Source organism: Hippocampus comes, unplaced genomic scaffold (assembly GCF_001891065.2).
Source record: "Hippocampus comes isolate QL1 unplaced genomic scaffold, H_comes_QL1_v1.1 scaffold156, whole genome shotgun sequence".
Taxonomy (NCBI): Eukaryota; Metazoa; Chordata; class Actinopteri; order Syngnathiformes; family Syngnathidae; genus Hippocampus; species Hippocampus comes.
The window spans coordinates 500,645-522,908 of NW_017805744.1; the positions used below are offsets into that span (position 1 = coordinate 500,645).

The window sequence follows — 22,264 nt, forward strand, 5'->3', positions numbered from 1 at the left end:
CAGAAATCACTCCGCCAGCTTCTCTCTTATTTTAAGCGCTTTCAGACGTCACCACGACGTCACTCTTGAACAGAACATTTTCTAATTCAAGGTGTATCTCCATCGCAGAAAACGCCCTCTTGCCGCACCGCATCACGTTCCGTGGTCCCGCCCACACAGCATATATGTTGCGTGTGCTGCTGCTCAGGCCACATCTTGAAAAGATGTAGCTTTTCATTGTTGCAAAAGAATGCTTTGACTAAGGTGAGGATAGTGGAGTCAATGTGAAAAAAACCAAGGGTGTCAGTGATACTTTTTTTCATTTGTCAACTGACTGCGTGCACTTTGACCTCCAAAGACAAGCTTGGCCACTAACTTTCAGTGACATCTTCAATTTCATTGGCCCCACCCCTGAATTTATTCATTTGATCACATTCAAACACTTGCTCATCCAATTACCGGTATATTCATAGCCTTGCAGATAGTTGGAACACAAGTTTATCATTTCAAGATCACCACTTGCCACGGAATAAAAAGGGGAATGCTTTGCAAATATGTATTGGAGCAAACCTGCATGTGTTGCTTGATTTGTTTCAGTTTTTTTCTGGGTGTGATTTGTGATGGGTGGAGTCGTAGGTGCGGCAACTGGAAGGAAGAGAAGGATATTTCCATGTGTCTGCAGGATAAATGCAATCTTTCATTTTCACATAAAGAGGTTATTGATTGAACACCGCTTGTATTAGATTCATTGTCCAAGCAGACGGTACAAATTATTGTCTATTCTTTAATGCTACATGTTTGGTGAATTTTGCTGAGGGCTGACGTAAAGATTTAGAGTGTTGGGAACAAGCAATAGCGGGTGCATTTTGAAAAAGGCGTTCATACCACTTTTCTTGTGTTTGAAAATAGACATACATGTTTTGCAGGTGATTGTACCCAGTCTACATGTTTGTATAATATTTTCACAAATTTGAGACACTGCTGCTAGTTTACTGGGCCGACTGAACACCTGCTGATTTTCTCAAAGAGTATTTTGTAAATGCCAAAATGTCAAATAATCGACCTTACGCTACAGTGTAATTGTGATTGCGCAGTGGTAAAGTACCCAGATCCAGCATATATTTTCTTACACTGTTCACAGCTTGGCGGCCCGGTAGTCGAGTGGTTAGCACGTCGACTTCACAGTGCAGAGGTACCGGGTTAAATTCCAGCTCCGGCCTTCCTGTGTGGAGTTTGCGTGTTCTCCCCCGTGCTTGTGTGGGTTTTCTCCGGGTCCTCCGGTTTCCTCCCACATTTCAAAAACATGCATGGCGGGCTGATTGAACACTCTAAATTGTCCCTAGATGTGAGTGTGAGCGCGAACGGTTGTTCGATTCTGTGTGCCCTGTGATTGGCTGGCAACTGGTTCAGGGTGTCCCCCGCCTACTGCCCGAAGACAGCTCGGATAGGCTCCAGCACCCCCCCGCCACCCTAGTGAGGATAAAGGGGTTCGGAAAATGAATGAATGAATGAATGTTCACAGCTTATCTTTTCTCTGTTATCCATCCATCCTTCATCCCTTTTCTGATACGTTTATCCTCACAAGGGTCGCGGGGCGTGCTGGAGCCTATCCGAGCTGTCTTCGGGCAGTAGGCGGGGGACACCCTGAACTGGTGGCGAGCCAATCGCAGGGCACACATAGACGAAAAACCATCCGCAGTCACAATCACACCCTGGGGCGATCTAGAACTTTCAATCACCGTACCAAGCATGTTTTTGGAATCTGGGAGGAAACCGGAGTACCTGGAGAAAACCCATGCAGACGGGGAGAACATGCAAACTCCACACAGGGATGCCGGGGGTTGAATGGAACCCTGCACCTCAGCACTGTGAGGTCGACGCGCTAACCACTCGTCTACAAAGGCTGTCGGTAGTGAATTGTGATTTTCTCAATTTCTGGACAATTCTGTGCATCCAAGCTTCCAACTTTGTAACAACAGTTTGGGGAAGGAACCCACATATGTATAAATGGACACAATGCTCCACAGACGTGCTCCAGCATTTTGTAAAAGTCTTCCCAGAGGTGTGGAAGCCATTGAGGGAGGACCAAATCCATTTGTCTTCCATTTTCGCTTCTTGTGAGTAATGACCCAATCTATTGTCCATATAGAGTATTTCTTTCACAGGTTAAAATGCTTGTTATCACATCGAAAGGAGAGTCAGATGTTTCCACAATATGTTTGCACCTTACTGCCACCTTATATCAAACAGCAACACATTTATGTTTTGCCTTTGTTAACATCCTTGGAAAAGGTGTTTGCGAGAGTAGGAGTGAGAATATTCCAAACACGGAAGCAGCCAGATATGCATTCAGTTGGAAAATGTCCTGCATGTGCTAATTTGCAAGGAGGGGGGGGGGGGTGTTGCTCATAGCCTGTCCCGACTTATAACGTTAAACAATTGAATGCAATTGATGGACAGTATATTTTTTTTGCTCAGTGTGCTTCATGAAGCACTTTTGAATTCTTCTTCTTTTTATAAATGAAAGAGCTTCACCGGATTTCATAAGGCGCAATACATTCCCTCCAGGCAACAGGTCTTAAATACATTCCAGCCTCACGTCATCAGCACGTATAGGAATACCCCCCCATTAAGAGTCCTCGACCCGAGCCCTCCCACCGCACCAAAACTGACATCTTTTGTTGCCATGGCGACCGTGCTTCCAAGGTAACTGCAAGACGGAAACGTGGTGTGTGAGCAGAGTGACAAATACCTTCGACGTGCGCGTGTTTACCAGCGCCGCCGCCGGCGCACACATGCAGCCACCAGACGGACTGAGTGACACAAATGCCTCTGCTGAAGCTTAACGCACTAAGGAGCGCGCGCGCACTCACTGCACGCACACACACACACACACACACACACACACACACACACACACACTTGTAAAACTTTATGGCATGATGAAATGGACTATTTTTCATTTGAAAAACCTGTTGGTATATTCTGGCTATACATCTGTCTCTCGCTCTCTCTGTCTCTCTCACTCTCTCTAACACACACACACACACACACACACACACACACACACACACACACACACACACACACACACACACACACACAAAAACACAAAAGAGCACACACTCCTATTCCAACACCAACAAACCAATAATTGAATCGTCTGTAGTTGTTAATCGAAACAAATGTGCGCACATGTTTGTTGTAGCCATCCAAAGCAGTGTGTAGGCAGTTAAAAACCGCATTAGTAAAAGTTGAATTGTCTTCGCTAGATGATGCTTGCCTTCTTATGAGCGAGTGCATTAATGTGTATGTGAGAGTTTTGGTTGTGAGTGAGTGCATGACATGTATAAACTTGCATGTCTGCAATTAAAATACACGATGGTCTCCAAAAAAACGAATTGAAGATGCATGCACTCCAAAAAGTGCACATTTCTACAAGTTTTACTGCCTTTTGCAAATGCATGCAAGGGAATGAATGGCTATGTGTGCACGTATGTGTGTACGAGTGCATGCCCGCGTGCTTGAGTGTGTTTGTGTATGAGTGTCTGTGGTCCCTCACCCCTGGATGGCCTCCTCGTCTTGGTCTGCATGGTCAGCGTGCCCACCACAGCCCCCATGTTTGCAATGTCGCCGTGGAAACAAGTGCGTCTGTCCGGATGCCGAGGTCTGGATGTGTTTCGTCACGTGTTTAGACGACTAGTGCGCACACACACTCGTACACAATCAAAACACACACGCTCACTCACCCTCTCATCCTACCTCCCCTTTTTCTCTTTCTTCCGACAGTACCTCTCTCTTGTTGGTTGCTCTCAGTCCAAACCGCCTTTCCAACACGTATACCCCTCCTTCTCATCATGCTTTCTCACTCCATCTCCCCGTGCTCCTCCTCTTTTTTTCTCTCTCGCCACTTTTGCTCCCCTCATTCTCACTCTTCTGCACCCCTATTTGGGGGTCTCTTCCCTCTTTCCTCTCCACGGACCATTGCAACAAGCCAGAGAACAGCATTGACGATTCAGAAAGATTTTTATTCACTGAATTATTTAATTGCAGTGTATTTAATTCTTCAAAGACAAACTCCATGAATCACCGGGAGCGAAAAAAGTTGTGTTTCACACTCTAACGTGGCAGATATGCAGATGAGTAAGACTTGAATAATGATTTGAAAGTGCAAATAAATTATGCAGTGTATGCTGGTGACAAAAAGTAGGAACAGCACCATGCATCACTTCCTGTTTGGTCCCAACAACACCATTTCTTCGAGGAAAAGCCAAGTTCATCCATCATCATGTCCCTTCACTCCATCCATCGTGCAGCCAGAATGGAAAAAAGAAATGGACCAAGAGTTTGCAAGATTAGCTGTCATGGTAGGAAGAAAGGATTGTCAGCCAGTAGGAGAGCATAAAGACGGGTGCTTAGAGCCGAGGAAAGAGAGATTAAAAGAGGCGAGGGATTGAGAAGGAGTGAAATATTTAATGGGGTAGTAGTAATAGAGGGACGAAGACAAGCATCAGATAAAAGCGTAAGTGAGTAAAGGGGGTCTGCTCCTGTCTGCATGGATGAAAGCGCGACTCATTTACAACCAAATCAATACAAACAAGGTCCTACGTTGAGGAAGACAAATCGGGTGGAGGGAGGGTGAACCACTCCAACACAAGAAGTAGAAAACAGACGCTGTACAGCAGCTTTAAAAACACCTTTCTGTCTTGTGTGCAGGCAGCGTGGCGGTGTGAATGTGGGTGTCTACGGTTGTTCACCCTGTGTGTGGCAACCAGTTCAGGGGTTCGTCTGCCATTCACTCGAAGTCAGGTGGGTTAGGCTCCAGCAATTTCCATGACCCTCTTCGGGATACGCGAAGTTGAAATGGATGGGCGGACAATATTGACTGTACAGGCAATGTTCTTGACGTCCCAAACGTCTCATACAAATAGAAACAGAAGTTAGCCAGTGCCAATATATTGCTGGTGCATACATTTGCAATTTTGAGCTTTTTGGGTGCCAAACCTTTTTGTTTGTCATCCTCCCAGTGCCTCCCTGCCCAGCCTTGTATTTCCTCCACTTGATTCCCCACTGATCCACTGGACCCTTCCTTCACCTCATCGTCAGTTTTCTAACACTCAGCCAGAACCTCACCCACCAATCTAACCATAACAGTACTACCTCTTCTATTCGCTTCTACAGTCTTGTTAAGTCCTATTGTTGAGCTGGTACTTTAGGATAAGTGCCACTTAAAAAGCCATCGCTGCATACAAAGTGTTGTGCAGTGAGTAAAAATCCGAAAAATCAGACATACAAAACAGTTAAAAAAATAAAACATGAAAACAATGCGGAGTGTCATGCTGAGTCAATAGCCAGAGAATGAAAATGTGTTTTGAGATGAGAAAAACGCATGCACGGTTTGATTTTCTGTGTGTCCTCTACATTAGCTGAGGTGTGCACAATCTGCCAATGTCAAAAACGACTGGCTGGCATTTTCCACATCAACAGCCTGCAGACATGACCCAATTTACAGCAGGTAGCAAATAGGAATCATCTGCTGCAAATCAACCGCAGGATGCAAACATGTTGACACTTCCCTCAACACTCTGCAACCTAATATACCATTTCATAGACTTTCAGGAGCTTCAGTAAGCAAAATCTGAGTTTTGACAGTTTAAAGGTAAAATTTGAGAGAAAAAAAGTGTGCTTTTATTGGCAAGCCACCTTTCCATAAAAAAGAAACAAAAATCTCTGAGTTGGAATTTGGCATCTATCCTGTTTGTAAAAACAATAAACAAAGCATGAATGTTATAAGTTTTGCTTGGAAAGCTTATGTTTTATGAGGAGTGAAATCTACACTCGCAAGCCACAATATTAGGTACAGTTGCAATCTCTCTCTCTCTCTCTCTCTCTCTCTCTCTCTCTCTCTCTCTCTCTCTCTCTCTCTCTCTCTCTCTCTCTCTTTCTCTCTCTCTTTCTATATAAACAGAGGTATACAGTATTCGAGCAAAAAGCCAGAACAGCCAAGTAGGCTACACAATTTTCTATCTATCCATTTTCTAATCCGCTTAATCTCACAGGGCATGCTGGAGCCTATCCCAGCTATCTTCGGGCAGTAGGTGTGGTAAACTGATTGTCAGCACACACAGACAAAAAAACATTGATGCTCACAATCACACCTAGGCACAATTTAGAGTGTTCACTTAACCTACTATGCTTGTTTTTAGTATGTGGGAAAAAAATCGTAGGACCCAGAGAAAACCCACGCACGCACGGGGAGAAGATGCAAATTCCACACAGGAACCCCACACCTGTGCACTGTGAGTGCTAACCAGTGCTAACCGGAAATGCTAACCAGTCAACCACAGTCCCGATATATTTACATCAGTATCAACAACAAGACCAATCCAGTTACAAACACATTCCAAAATATTTCCAGGTATGAACTCATTGGTAAGTGTACTTGTTTTTTTTCGACCCTACTTTCCGACCTTAGGGTGTTTCAAAGATTGCTAGACATTGGAAAAATGCTTGAGAATATGTTGTTGCTCAGTGAACTACACAAGTTAACGTAAAGAGGCCTTATGCTATTTTTAAGCTCTTCACAGTTAACTATAGGCACATATTTGATTATCTATTACCTTCGGCGCAATGAAGAGCCAATTTCCTATGAAATATGAGTTACTTTGGTGGCTATTTTTCAAACCCAAAGGAAAGAGAGACGCCTGGTTCACTAAAACCCCACCTCTTCCCGTATGTCTTCCACGCCGCTTTCATGATGTCTGCTGTGCACACCGCCCACAAAAAAGTAAACAATAAGAATTATATTGTCACGTCTCTGAAGGATATGACGATAGACATTAGTTGTTGATCTTACCTTTCATTATAAATCACAAAAACACCAAAAGAGAGCAACAATGGCCTGAGGCAAAGGATACACATACACATAACTCCTCTCTCAGTAGCATAACGTCCGCTCTCCTGACTGCATCTAAGCAGTTTACACACACATGCACACACACATGTGGACACAGATTTCTTCTTGCTGTATACAAGGATTGTCCCTCCAGGAATTTACAGGCCATCAAAGTGATTTCGAACTCATCGTCACCGTTCCTGCCTTCATCCTTAGCTTCCATCCATCTCTCTCTCCATTCCCTTATCTGGGAATTTGTCTCCAGGCATCCAGCCATTGCCGCTCACCTTTTATTTTTGCCATCTCTACCTATAAATCTTCGCTCACAGCGTTGCTGTCATTTGAAATCCGCGAGCCAATCTTACGTCTTAATCCATTTCTGTCACGGTATAGTCAGTCAGTGACAGGCCTGTGTCCATGTACGTATCACCGTTTTAATAATGCGTTGGCAGAGAGAGGCGTTGCTGTGTAAGTGTGAGTGGCAGATTTAAGGAAAGAGAGGGAAAATGGGACATTGAGGAGAGTGGAAAGACACGTGGAACATATGGAGGTTGAGGAAAGTAGCTTTTTTTTGGCAAAAGAAGAAGAAGCAGAAGAATAAAGGAGGAGGAAAGAGGCCAGGAAAGCTTCCAGGGGAGATTAGAGTGGGATGCAGGCGGCAAGAAAAAGAAATGTATATGAAAAGAGCCAGAATGAAGTCATAATAAAGAGCAAGTGGGACATGTCAACAGTGTATTTCTGGAGTGAAAAAACATACAGAATGAGGGAATGTGGGAAAGACCGAAAATGAATAATTTAAAACCCTGACTAGGATTTATAAATTCCGAATTACCTCCCAGCTAACATGTCAGCTAAGGGTTCTCCATGTTGCCCTTTAATGCATGCACATAGAGTACACTTACTCATCTGTCTGTGTCAGGAATATCAATATCCGCTCCGCTTCAAATGACTGCTCCCTCACGTCTCTGTGTCTTTATTAGAATGTGCTTCTTGCACCCATCATATTATTAAAAAGGGAATAATTAATGGTAGCTCTGCTATTGATCTCTCATCACACAGAAAAAAAGAGAATGGCGGAGGGACTGAGATGAAGTAGGAAGGAGGAGGCAAACTTATATCTTAGCCAACTGGTGAGCTTGCGCTCTTTTTAGAGGATTTCATTTTGTGCAATCACGTGCAATCAGTATCATAAAACTGACATGCCTATAGCTGTTTAAATGATTGAATATTATGAATAAATACACCCCAAGCAATGAACGGCATTGGAATATGTGGCTGGCAACCGGTTCATGGTATCCCCTGCATACTGCCCCAAGACAGCTGGGATAGGCTCCAGCACCCCCTGCCACCCTTATGAGGATAAAGCAGATCGGAAAATGGATGGATGGATCCATAGACAAAAGTATTGAAATTCATTTCATAATCAGTTAATCAATCTGGGAGACACCACACAACGAAATGAATGAATGGAAGTGAATTGTGAAAAACACCTTTGTAGATGCACATGACGATTGCCTGTATAGTCTCCCTTCCAAGCATTCTTAGTCACACGGATCGATCGGAAAGAGGCCGATGTGTGGCATTGAAGGGCATGTCACGTATTTGAGCATATAAAATACCTTTATCTTCCAATACATCAACTCAAGAACTCCAAACCTCTACACCACAATATAGTACTTCACAATAATTTTTTATTAATATGAAGACTTTAAATAAATAACTAACATTGCACTCACCGGCGATGCTACTGCAGAAGCTCCTGCTTGTCTGTGAAGGTTAACTTGTCCACTCTTACATAACTACTCTGAAAGGGACCCCCCTCAAAATCTGGAGTGAAACAAGACACTTTGTAAAGCAACGTTGGCCAAAATGACCTCATAAAGTCCATTTTTTTCTTGATGTGAATTTTCAACCATGGTCTCATATCATCCTCCATCGTAAATCAAGCTTTGGCTGCGCATAGAGCTGAACCAACCAGAAGCGATAGTAGCTGACCCAATGAGATGAATGACAAACTCAATGGTCACAGGGCCTCTCGGGATTGCTTTCCTCCGTGGAATCTACATTCTGATTGGCTAAAAGAAAAAACAGTTATTTCAGCGGTGTATGTGTGGTCAACACCTGCACTCGAAGCTGAAATTTGATTGTAACAAAAAAATACTGGAAGGACTGGAAGCAGTGCGGCCAAGACAAAGGAAATTATGTCCAGAAATTATGTAGTAAATGTCAGTCTGTGTTTCTGCAGACAAGGCCTTATAAATAATGTGTTAGAGGTAATATTAATGGTGAAGGAAGCTTTGATTTATGTTGGTCTCTTTATTGTATCACAAATAATCTCACAATTGACCAGGGGCGTTTATGGAAACATTTCATATCCACTGTACACGCTCGACTGGTCGTCAGCCAAACTCACACTCAGAGTCACACCTATGGACCTATGGAGTCTTCACTTAACCTATCATGCACATTTCTGGTATGCAGGATAAAGCCTGAGAACCAACAAAAAGTTCAGGCAAGCTCACAGAGAACATGCAAACTCACGTTTACATCATGTTTACGGTATAGTATATGATATTGTACTCTGATACTCTATTCAACTTTATCTCATTTTAGTTTGTTGGATCCTTCTTCAAACTATTTTTGATAACGAATCTTTCAGCTCCAGTGTCAGTTATTGCCAGTTATTGTAAAGTGTAGCTCACAAGTGTTTTATCGCACTCTTGGGTTTCCCTGCTTGCTTTAAACCTCTCTATCCCTTAACTCCCACAGTTTTCCATTTTATTTCTTGTGAATGTATGTTCAAAATGACATGTTGCTCGATATGACTCATTTCAACTGTCCGGGTGAATTAGTTGGCAGTTGTAAATGTGCACACAGGTTGGGGGCAAAAAAAAAAAAAAAGCCAAAATTCATCTGCTTTTCTGTCATCAGCTCCAGTCGAACAAAGGGGCCTGAGGGCAAGTGCAGGCTGAGCTGTCTACAGAGATAAATCACGTCAAAAAGGTTGTTGATCTAGAATAAACACAGTGCAAAATTTGTTTAAAAATATTATGAAAATATGTAGTGGGTGGAATATTTGGGTGTGTTTCATGTTGCATTGGTAACAGTAAAATAAACTATAAATTTAAATAATTAAACAAAATCGATGGCACGACAAACAAACACACACACACACACACACGCACACACACACACACACACACACACACACACACACACACACGCACACACACACACACACACACACACACATATACACACAATAGGGATGGGAAACTCCAAAGAAACATGCTTTTAATGTTGTCATGCGTCGACTAAAACCCCTTTGCTGCCCTTAATTGGTCCTTTTGGTGCACTTCTTTTGATGTTCAGGGATGAGAGAGAAGTGCGAATACTGTATAGTATCATTAACAATACATAATTTCAACTCTTTAGCCCTACAGCAGTCCAACACACTCCAACACTCACCCCGAACACACTCGCATAAGCCTCAAACTGCACGATAACGTTTGGGCTGAGGCTTCAAACAGAAAGATGTTAGATTAGATCCTCTGCACTTGACTCAGAGAGGAATGAAAGAGACCAGAGATAAACAGAGCTCAACAGAAAATGGAGTCGTCAAAGATCAATCCAAGTGCAGCTCAGGGAAGATAAATGCAAAGTCTTGAAGGGAGGACTCTATTTTGAAAGTGCGCGAGGCAAAGAGAGAGCGTAAAAATCCACTTGGCAGAGAGATAGGTGAGCATGGAAACAAGAGGCAGGGTTAAAAAAAGGAACAAAGCGCCAGGGAGTGAAGGTGTCGACAAGGGGCTTGTTTACGGCACAATTACATGTGAGAAATTTGTTTGTCTGACAAACTGCATCATGGTTTTCGAGGTAAGGAGACTTTATTTCCCTCACATAAAAATTTTGATTAAAAGATGGCACAAAACTGCTGAATAGCAAACCAAAATCAAGTGCAAGAACTCATTTTGTGCACATTTTCACAACAATCAACTCACTGTAACATTTTAATATTTACACTATGGTTGTCCTGCATGCCATTCGAAATCCTCCAATGAATAGGCCTACTCGGCCACCTTTAAAACACAGAGCAGTATGGGCCAATAAAGTTCACTCCTGGTGCGTCTCCACTTTATTTCGGGTGCGAATTTGGTGAACATATAATGTGCTTCATATTTTACCCGAAAGACACCATTGTATTGACTTCATTATCATTTGGTCATGCCACTGCTTCCCAACATGAGCCGCTCCCTCTAATTTTAAAAAAGTATTGCCTTGGGGGTGGCATCTGCCTAAATGTCTGACACCTCTTGATGAACACTATTATTCCAATTTCACACTGCTCAGCTTCAGTAAAGGAATTTTATTTTTAAAATGTTCTAAAAATGAACCAAGGGCTAGCCCGAGAGTGCACGTGGGTGGCATACGGCCCGTAGGAATTGCCCATCCATCCATTTTCTATAGTGCTTTCCTTTTTAGACTTGCAGGTGGGCTGGAGCCTATCCCAGATGACTTTGGCCAAGAGGCAGGGTACACGCTGTACTGGTTGCCAACCAATCACAGAGCACATATACTGTAGACAAGTGAGCATCCAGACTCACACTCCCATCTATGGCAGTTTAGCACCTTCACGGAACCTATCGTGCATCTTTTGGAATGTTACTAGAGAAAACTCATGTAAGCCCGGGGAAAACGTGAAAACTCCACACAGGAAAGCCAGAGCTCATATACGAACCCCAAAACCTCTCGACTGTCAGGCAAACATGTTAATTCACTGTGTTGCCAGTAAGAATAAATGGTTTGTTACACTCACAATGCATCTTGACATGGTTAGACTGAAAAATATTCAATGTCATTAGAAAGGGTTTTGAAGGAATGCAGATCACGTGACTGCACATGTGAGTCTGAATTATAATTAATGTCCATAAATGAGTTGAAAAGTTTACTTTTGGGTCTATCCCAGTTGGTCGTTGGGTTCTGATCAAGAAGGGTCCAGGCATGCAAAATGAGTTTTGCCCTGCTTTCATTCGGCCACTCTTTTTTGTTTTTCTTTTTTTTTTTTTGTAACGGTGCAGCAGATGGTGAAACACACACATACACACAGATATGCACACACACAGATATGCACACACACACAGATATGCACACACGCGCTCACACACACACACACACACACACACACACACACACACACACACACACACACACACACACACACACACACACACACACACACACACACACGCGGAGACGCACGTTCACTGACACTCAGTGAGCGGCACCCCCAAGGAGCAACCTTGTCTCCTCTCTCAACTTTTCTCAATTTTTGCCTCCTTGACTCATCCATGGCCTTGATCCAGCACATGCAACGCCTCACAGTGGCAACTTCAAAGTGCGCGCTGCTTGGAGGATGAGACAAGCAGCGGAGAGATTCCCCCAAATAAGCGCAAAAATGCCCAAAATACATCTTTATTTTGCTTTGTAAGCACGACTGCCGCGCGGAACAACACGGCCCACTTTCCCTTGAATGCCGTGTTGCTTCGTTTATCTTCTTTTTGGCTCTGACTTTGTTTTTTCTCCAGGAGAAAACATCCACCTTGAAAATGAGCCTCGAGTGGCTCGTTCGACAGCCATCTGAAGCATCTGCTGAGAGCTGTTGCCATGCAATGAAAAGAGGCGCAGGATGGAAATTAAAATAAACAACCCACGCAGGATGCTATATATGCCTGTATTTCACCCAAGCGTTTATAAGGTGCATAAAATTGTCTTCTCCCCGACCCCCACCCCACCCTCTGTCTAACACTATGTGTGGTCTGCTACTGTTTGACGGACACAACACATGAAAGGAAACCTCATCAGGGACTTCCATAACATTCACAGCCTGTCACACTGGCATGCTCCTGCACTGCAATTTGGGAGAAACTTGATGAAAGATGAGCTGCCAAGTGACAAACATGAGGTTCCAGGTCAACAGATGCGAGGCAGAACGCGGCCGGATGCCAGCAGATCACGTGCGCATTCACAGCACACCGACTAACACTGCTCTGTTTCATGAGTATGCATCACTCATGCAAATATTTTCACATTTTCAGAGGCTGAAGTCACCTCATTGAAATGCTTCAAGAGCCTCTGCCAGTTCTCCTTTGTCAAACAGGAGCAGCACCGACAGGAAACAGGTTGGCTTGGAGAGCAGACGGAGGTAAATACTATCACCTTTTATAGACATGCCCAATGGCACGTCCTTTTCCATTTCACACACACACACACACACACACACACACACACACACACACACACACACACACACACACACACACACACACACACAAAACACACACAAAACACATAGGCGCATACTCCCAAATCCACAGTTCAAACAGAGGACAGATGGTCCCGTGAGGGCTTTGTCATAAACCAATAATGAATGATTATTTCATGCCAACTTTGCCACTGCACGTCCAAGTCATTCCCCATAATGCATTGCATGGACAATATGCAAGAGCACGAGGACACACAACAACTTTAACCATAAACCGCAAAGACACAAACTGGCATGTGCAAAACAAACACAAGCTCGGTGGGTGATTGAAATCTTCCAATCACATCTTACCTCTGTGGTAGCTGACTTGCTTGGACTGCATGGAGAAGGTCCCCATCACAAGACCCATGATGAGAGTCGGTCACAGAGAGGTTGCACTGTGTGTGTGTGTGTGTGTGTGTGTGTGTGTGTGTGTGTGTGTGTGTGTGTGTGTGTGTGTGTGTGTGTGTGTGTGTGTGCCTGTAATCAAGACGTGTGTCTACAGTGGATGTGTGCGCTGTAATTAAGTTAGTCCATGAGCCAGCTGCATGTGTGCAAGTACAGCTATCACTCGTTATGCCGTCTCCTCGCACCCACACAGCCTCGCATCTTCCGCTCCGGGCTCTGTGTGTGCGTGTGTATGAGAGTTTGTGTGAATAACAGCGTCAATGATATCGGGGGGGTCACATGCACTCTGAAGCTACCTTTGACGATGCTGTGACTGAAGCTACTTCTTTTACATGCTTCTGTCTTTCTCTTTCCCTCTCTCTCTGTCACTCATCATCAATTCCCCTGCGCCTCTTTATGCATCTTCCCCTCCCCGTCTGCGTTCCTCCCTCCCATTGCTCTCAGTCGCTCCGTCTGGTAAAGAACAAAGTGTTGCTCACTGTTGCACAGACTGAGACGTGGAGGGAGGGAAATTAACCAAAAAAAGAAAAACAGGAGTAAGGGGTCACATGTGCCAAAAGTGGAGATAAAAAAGTGATAGAGTGACACTGATTTTGAGTTACAGAAGGGAGCAGCTCATCTGTAAGGACTCGGGCTTTGGAACCAGAGGGTCACATTTTGAAACACTGCAGACAAATGCAGAATGATAATTAGTTATTGATGAGATGCTAGTCTGCTTCCTGAGTACTGTCAAAATGGATTGATTTGATATACCGTATTGGCCCGAATATAAGACGACCCTGATTATAAGACGACCCCCTCTTTTTCAAGACTCCAGTTTGAAAAAAGACTTTTTGAACACCAAATTAATTTTTATACAGAAAATAATTACAGTACATCTGAAACAAATGATTATAACAATATATTTTGAGAGAAAAAGCATGTTATTTTGCCTCATTCAAATCTTAACATCTGAACATTTAAATATGTACACTAAAGTGCAATCACATTCGTAAATGAATGGCTTCTGGTTTTTGAAATGTAAATAAACCAATCTATTGTGATAAAACAACAAAATTGCAATCACTGCATTAACCATCAAAGTAAAGTCTAACTGTAACTGTAGTCTTGAAATAAATCTGAATAAGGTAAAACATTGCAATAAAATAATGCAAACTGGTTAAACTTGAGAGTAGCTGAGATCTGTCATGACAGAACATTACTCCTCACAAACAACCGCTGCCTCGCTGTGCTCAGCGTCACTGTCCTCACTCCCATCCTCTGGCTCCGCTGGTTCCTCCCATAGCACGTCATCCTCACTGCCGTCCAGGGCATTTGATATAGAACATTTTTTTATTTTTCTTCTTCGTGCTACCGCTACTTTTATTCTTCGTGACAGGGGTTTGCTTTGGGCTGGGGAGTCAAGTTCAGCATTCGCTTCAATGATATCTGGCGCCATCTAGCGTCATGAATGGGTACAATGTCTAGACCCCCAATATAAGACGACCCCCACTTTTTCAGTCTTATTTCAATGCAAAAAACACCATCTTATATTCGGGCCAATACGATACTTTTGAAGTCATTTGAGTTTTTTAGGTGGTTGTTCTACACAAGGAATAGTCGACCAAGCTGCTAATATCACACCTTTAGAGAGGGTGTCAAAGCAAGGATGACTTGGGGCGGGGAAAGGAAACACCCGGATGCCAGGTCAGGGATGTGCTGTTTCACACTTTTTTTCTGTGTTGAAAGGATTGAAACTGTCCAACAAGTGTTTTACACATTAAATTGCATATACATCGCCACTGCAAAATCTCAAGCAATTGACGTAATCAGCCACCTTCCACTATGACTGATATTTTTGTTTTGCAAGATTTTGGCAGAAAGGAGGGTTGTTGGTTCATCAACCTGGTTTCCCTGGTTTTAACAAACAGCCTTGGTGGGGACCTGCATTTGCCTGCCTAACATTTTTATTCCATATGGTCACAGCAGCACTTTTGCACAGCATCGTGGCAGCGTTTCAAGTGGCTGTTGGCGGAGAAAGGAAATCAGACACATGCACACACATTGGGAAATTATTCTGTAACAAGCCTGTACGCAAAAGGAAACAATATTCGGTAGCCACCCTAATTTCAGAATTCACTCCCGAGTCTGCGATGAATATGAAATGGACATTGCAGAGAGAAAGAATAACTAATGCAGCCACACAGTGACTACAGCCACTATCAAATTCAATCACAGTTATGTGACTGTAGTTAAAAAAGCAATTCCGGTAGGGGTCATCAAGGCCAATAAAAGAGCCATAACATCACAGAGACGTATATGAGAAGCTATCGGCCGCAGCTGCTGCTGACCATCTACATGCAAATACGAAAAAGCCGCGCAGGATAACAAAAAGATTAAGAAGTGAAAGCCTTAATGATGACAACCATTTGCAGCAGCTCGTCCCGACAGGCACGTGACATTTTTATTCACTTTTCTCCTGTGCACAAGTCTACTCTGACAGAGACACAAATAAATAGATTCAATTTCAAACATATGATGAAAAATTGAGATCAGGAAACTTGTGTAACTGTCATTGCAGGCTGATCCTCTGAGAACCTATTATTAATTCAATCTATGCCATTAATTTTGTTTTAACTGGTGTTTTGGTCACATTTTCACAAGAGAGCTTTATTTTTGAAAACCTTGTGTGTAAATGAACACACACATGCTGCTTCCACTCAGGGACGTACTAGGACCAAAATTTCACCGGGGAATATTTGTCGATGGAAGTGTTTGGGGGTGGTGTGCGCCATGTGTGCCAAAACGTAAGTGTTGGTTTGTGCAGTGGTGGTGGTTGGAGTTAGTGGGGGAGTGGCAGAGTTCGACCAGGCATGAAATGGATTAGCCATTCGGGAATCTCATGAACTTCCAAGTGGCTGCCACACCACTAGCTGTGTGCTGTTGGATGAACAAGGCTCGCGGGAGGGAGAGCTCAACAAACATGGCACTATTAAATGATTGTAAGGTCCAATCAATTCCTTCGCAAAATTTTATCGTATTAAAAGCATAGCAGTGAGCGCTTCACTTGCATGTTTTCATACATAATTTGTGAGCTGTCACACCAGCATAGCTTCCATCACAAGAACGAAGGTTAAATGCATACTGCGGTTGAATTGGCTTTTTCGAGGCCATCAAAAAAAGTGTTGCCGACCTTTCAGTGCAAATAATCAAAGCAGCACTGAGATAACGGTATAATTTCAGAAAAGTTAAATGGAGGGTTCTGTTGGCCTCAGGCACCATTCAAAACATTTCAATGGGATGAGCAATAGAACGACTATGTTTTGCAAATTTTTGAAAGGTTCTCTTATCTGTGGAGAGAGTTTTGCAAAAATAGCCAATAGTTACAAAAAAATACGTTGCAGCCATCAGAAAAAAAAACTGTAAGCAAGAGAATGTTAGTGCTTCTTCCGCTGGCACAAGACACGACATATCTTTGACAAACCATTCTTGGAGCCGACAACATTGAACAGTTCTTCTCAACTCAACTCAACTCAACTGTATTTATAGAGCACTTTCAAACAGCCATCGCTGCATACAAAGGGCTGTACATGGAGCAATTCAACATATACAACAAACAGTAAAGCAAATCGGTCATAAAGACGGTAGAAAGTTCTTGGCCTTGAATGGGGAATATCTTGCTTCTCTAAATCTGTTGTGTCATCAAGGTCATTGCTCCCTGTTTCAAACAAAATCTCAACCACAGTTCACTTTACGTCTCTTTAGTTTCTGTACGTCTTTTCTACAATTTGACTTCATCCATGGAGGTTGAAAAAGTAGAAGAGCTCATTTAGACCAAGTAAGAAGTCGAAAGTACAGATTTTTTTTCAAATAAAATTCCAAAAAATCTAATCAAACACTCAAGTAATGTACAGACACTGGAAAAATGTACATCTAGGTACAGTACAGTGACAAAGTTCAAATACTTAAACACTGCACTTCAGTAAAATTCTTGTTTATTACATTTTTGTTGTTGTATGTTCATCATACTTACAAAGCATCCATCCATCCACCCATTTTCAGATCCGCTTTATCCTGACAAGAGTCGCGGGGCGTGCTGGAGCCTATCCCAGCTGTCTTCAGGCAGTAGGCGGGGGACACCCTGAACTGGTGGCGAGCCAATTGCAGGGCACACATCGACGAAAAACCATCCGCCCTCACACTCACAACTAGGGACAATTTAGACTCTAGAGTGTTCAATCAATCTGTCAGGCATGCTTTTGGAACGTGGGAGGAAACCAGAATACCCAGAGATAACCCACACAGGCACCGGGAGAACATGCATACTCCACACAGGGAGGCCAGAGCTGGAATCGAACCCAGTACTCCTGTGCTGTGAGGTCAACGCGCTAACCACTGGACCACCAGGCCGCCCACTTACAAAACAAGCATCCTGAAATATTGCTTAAAGTGTATTGTGTACTGGATGTCTGCTCAGTGACAGCAACAGGTGCTTGTCTTCTCCCAAGCCTTGACGTGTTCGGATCCTCCTATTTTTGCAGGGTGTTGGGGATCATATGACATGCTGACTGAGTGGATGACCTCTTTCCCATCATTTATTAACTCACAACAAGCCTTTTAACTGGATTGAAGGGCTGCCTGCTGGCTGGCTGAATGAATGAATGCACGAATGAATTAATGAATTCATGAACAGTGGGTCGTAGGAGAACCTGCGAGAGTCTGGAAGGTGGATGATTAGAGGTGTACATGCAAAGAGGAGGCAGGGAATAATAAATCTGCCTGCTTAGTCGCTGCCCGCTCCTATCAGACGAAGGTGGGATGTCGTCAGTCATATTGACGAGCACGTAGAGGTGAGGAGAGTGATGATGGGATGAGGCACATGAGGGGTGGGGTGCAAATTGAAGGCGGGAGATGAGTGGGGAGGATGGAGGAGGAAGATAAAAGGAAGGAGATGAACATGGAGAACATACAGAGACAAGAACAAGGATCTGCTGTGTCGTCTGAGTCATCAAATCGACAGATTGATTCGGTGACGAGGGTGGGCGGAGTGCAAGGAGGGGGCGAGCTTAGTGATCCCGACATGACTCAGAAAGGGGGTACCTTGGAAATCTGCCAGGTATTCCTGCAAAAAAATCCATCTCGGGTCTCCTGCACAAGCTCCGAGGAGTGAGACATCAATCAATGTGGAAATGTAAACACAATGACAAAGTAGAATTTTCTACTTTAGGAGACACTTTCAGGCTTATTCTAGTCCAGAGTTCATATCTTTGCATTATTAGTAGTCAAAGGAGTAGTAGCGGTAGTGGTTGTAATATTATAGGCTTCAGCATACCTGCAACCTTAATGAGGAAAAAAAGTATAAAGGATTGATGGATTATTTTTACTGTACAAAAATGTCTGCTGTGTAGGCTCTGTGTTATGCATTGTATGAGTTGTTTTATTTGTTTTGTCGCTGTACGTGTTATGGAAATACAAGTGTTGTTGTTGAGTGGACATGTTGAGCTCAATCATGTGTATGTATTACTCTCTGTTGCATTGTGTATGTATAAGTGGATGTGTAGTGTCATTTTATATTGTGTTGGATTATGTGTAGCGAACGTGTATGTGAATGCATTTGTGCACATGTAGTGACGTAGTTTTGTATTGTGGATGTGTTGTATTGTGGGCTTAGGATTGTGTCATATTTGTTTGGCATGTTTTTTATATTCGTAGGTATTTGTGTAGTGGTAGCGAAGTGTGCAAGTGAGAATGTGTTGCATTGTGTATATGTGAATTCAACTGTGTGCGTGTACAGTGCAGTGTTGTGTCATATTGTGTCATCGTGTAGTGTTGCATTGTGTGTACTGAGTTTTGCATGTCGAGTTTTATGTTTTGGGAATGTGTTGCTTATGTATTTGTGCTGTCATGTGTATGTAAATGTGTGAATATATGTGTATGAAGAGTGTTTTTATGATTGTGTCTCAATTCAATTCTCAAGTTTATTGTCCGTATGCACTCTATTGGTGGGAATTACAAGGAAAAAACAAAAGGTCATTCACAGAAAATATCTCCAATTCCTGATAGTGATCAACTAAAATAGGGGCCTACAAGCAGCTTTGTCCTGGGGTTGCAACATGATTAAATTGATTGAGGGCTCTGTCCCTAACAACGCCCCATTTGTCACATCAAGGCTACTCTTTTTTGTCCCCGAATGAATCTGTACACAGATTCACCTTCTACATACTTTATGTGGCCTGTCAGGGAAATGGAAAAAGAAAAAAGCCCAACTTCACGAGCATCATCAAGAATCCCCATAAAAGATTGTGTTTAGAAGGTGATTGCATTGTGTCACTTGGAGTACAAACAACAAAACAAGGAAAAAAGAAGAAGTTGAATCTGTTGCAACTGGCCTTTAATATTTTCTCTCCTGCTCCTGTGATTTACACACAGCATCACCTTGCTTGGATAATCTCCGCGGTGCCGCTGTTTGTCTCTACAAATGCACAATTTAGTTGAGGTGTCACAAAGTCATTATCCTTCCAGGTGAAGTATCGCGTTGTGTTCTGTGGAGCGCATACAAACACCTCCAATGGCTGGTGGCCATGTCTTGAGTTGAGTGATGGAGCTGATAATCATTGCATGGTTGAGAAGCTGTTTCAGCATTTATTCCTTATCCTTCATATCCATCTTAAACTCCAAGAACTAGTGCAATCTTTGTCCTTACCAGTAGGACAATTCAGTGCACTTTTACAACAAATTGCTCACACTCGCAGAATGACTCTCAAGCTTACCATCAGTGTGATTTAAGTAAGCGACATCCGTTCTACGAAGTTGCGACAATGCGCCCGAGTCATTCTACTCGAGCAGCGGTCCCAAACCTTTTGTGCCCCACGGACCGGTTTAATGTCAGGCAATATTTTCAGGGACCGGCCTTTAAGGTGTGGCGGATAAATACAACAAAATAATATGATACTGTACGACCTGCATGAAAACTGTGGTATTTTCTAAACATAATAACAAACACGAATCATGACACAAGGAATGTCCTATCTGGCAGCAACACTCTGTTCGCTATGGTAACATTTAAATGTGCCTTCAAAATAAGATACACCACAAATACAAAGTGCATAAAAATAAGACTCACCATCGCTGCATATTGTGCAGAATGGACTTGGTGCTTCGGTATCTCCCGGTGAGATAAATCCGTATTTTAAGTAGGACTCCTGATACTGTCTATTAAATGTAGCCTTCTTTTTCTTGAAAGTCATAGGCTCCTCTTCTGTCTTCTGGCTGGGCCGTTTCCCCTTCCCAAAGAAACTTTCCAAAGACGTTTGTTTTTTACTCGTTTTGCTATCTCCTTGGCTTCATTTTAGCGGTAACCTGTCACGTGACCGAGAAGTGTCCCTTGACCTGCGTCGAGAATGACATACTGTATGTAGACGGATGTAACATAAAATCCGGTAATTTTTCAAAATAAAATAGATTCCAAAATGAATAAAACAGAAGTAATGTAAGTTATTTATTCGTTCTGTGCGGCCCGGTACCAAATGAGCCAGGGAACGGTAACGGAACGGGATCTCTGTACTGGAGTACCTAAGTTTCTTTCGAGTGAAAAGAATGAAGCCATTTGAGCATTTAGTCGATTTCCTTCATATCCAGTACAGATTGTCCTCACTAGTCAGACAATTCAGTGCATTATTAAAAGAGTAAAGGCGCACTAGGAGAATGACTGTTTTTTTTGTTGTTGTTTTTCCACTACTAATGCCTGTTTGGTCCCACTGCTATGGAATTAAACCCTATTAGCAAACGTCTGTGTGTCACAAAAAACACTACTATAGGCCCAATTCGGAGCAGTTTGTCATGCAATAGTAGCCTCCTGGATCCTACTTGTAGCACCAGAATGCTTACAAGTAGTTTTGCTTCACTCGTAACATAGTTGTCTAAACAGTAATTCAAAGTTGCCTTTCGAGTGTGCAGTCATATCCCACTGTTGAAAGGAAAAAAAAACAAATAGTCATTCTACTAGTTTGCTGAAATGTCTTACAAGAGAGGACAAAGAAGCAGTTTGAGCAATTATTAAGTGTAAATGTGCTTCAATCCTGTGATTAAGGTCTTTCAAAGCGTTTTTTAAATCATGCTTTCCAAATTATTTTTGCGCTGTTCGGTCTTTCAGTCATTTTTTTGTTAGATACTTTTTTTTTCTTTTTTTTTTCTTTAAATGGCTTTGACTGTTTGGTAGGTAAATGCTTTTAAATGTTGTGCTCTTTATGAGAAGCACACGAGAGTTACTTTGCGAATGAAATGTGCTATATAAATAAAGTTGCCTCGTCTCACCCCAGTATGACAATTCAGAGCACTACTATAATGAGTTATTACACTAGTGCACAGTTTTGCCTCACTAGTAACATAGTTGTTCTAATCATATGTAGCAATGTCATACAGTAATGGAAAAATACATTGTGAATAAAACTAGTAGTATAGTCAATCGTATGTTCTAGTCATTCGACTAGTGTACTAAATTGCCTTACTGGTAAGGACAAACAGCATACTAGTACATGGATCTTAAGGTGGATAGCAAAAAGCGATATGCTCCAATAGCTTGCATGCATCTTGATCCCTCAGAGACCTTTCTATACAAATTATCGTGCGTTACATTTTAACTATGCCCTAAGATGTCATTAAATGATACGACAGCATTTTTAAAGCAAGCACACGCCAGCAGA

At 42.7% G+C, this 22,264-nt stretch overlaps 1 protein-coding gene across 4 annotated transcripts in view; it reads right to left on the reverse strand.

Moving 5' to 3' along the window:
• Positions 1–22,264, reverse strand: part of kcnip1a (Kv channel interacting protein 1 a) — a 53,392-nt gene that overhangs the window by 18,798 nt on the left and 12,330 nt on the right. The window contains exons 1-2 of one of the 4 annotated variants that reach the window (XM_019884387.1): positions 13,655–14,015; positions 13,488–13,608 (exon numbers count right to left, since the gene is read on the reverse strand). The exons of 1 other annotated variant lie outside the window; for it this stretch is intronic. In XM_019884387.1, coding sequence (XP_019739946.1) covers positions 13,488–13,545 — 58 coding nt within the window. In that variant the 5' untranslated portion in view covers positions 13,546–13,608; positions 13,655–14,015. Of the gene's footprint in view, positions 1–3,541; positions 3,847–13,487; positions 13,609–13,654; positions 14,016–22,264 lie in introns of those variants that run through there. 2 more of the 4 variants (XM_019884388.1, XM_019884386.1) reach the window with 2 other exon arrangements.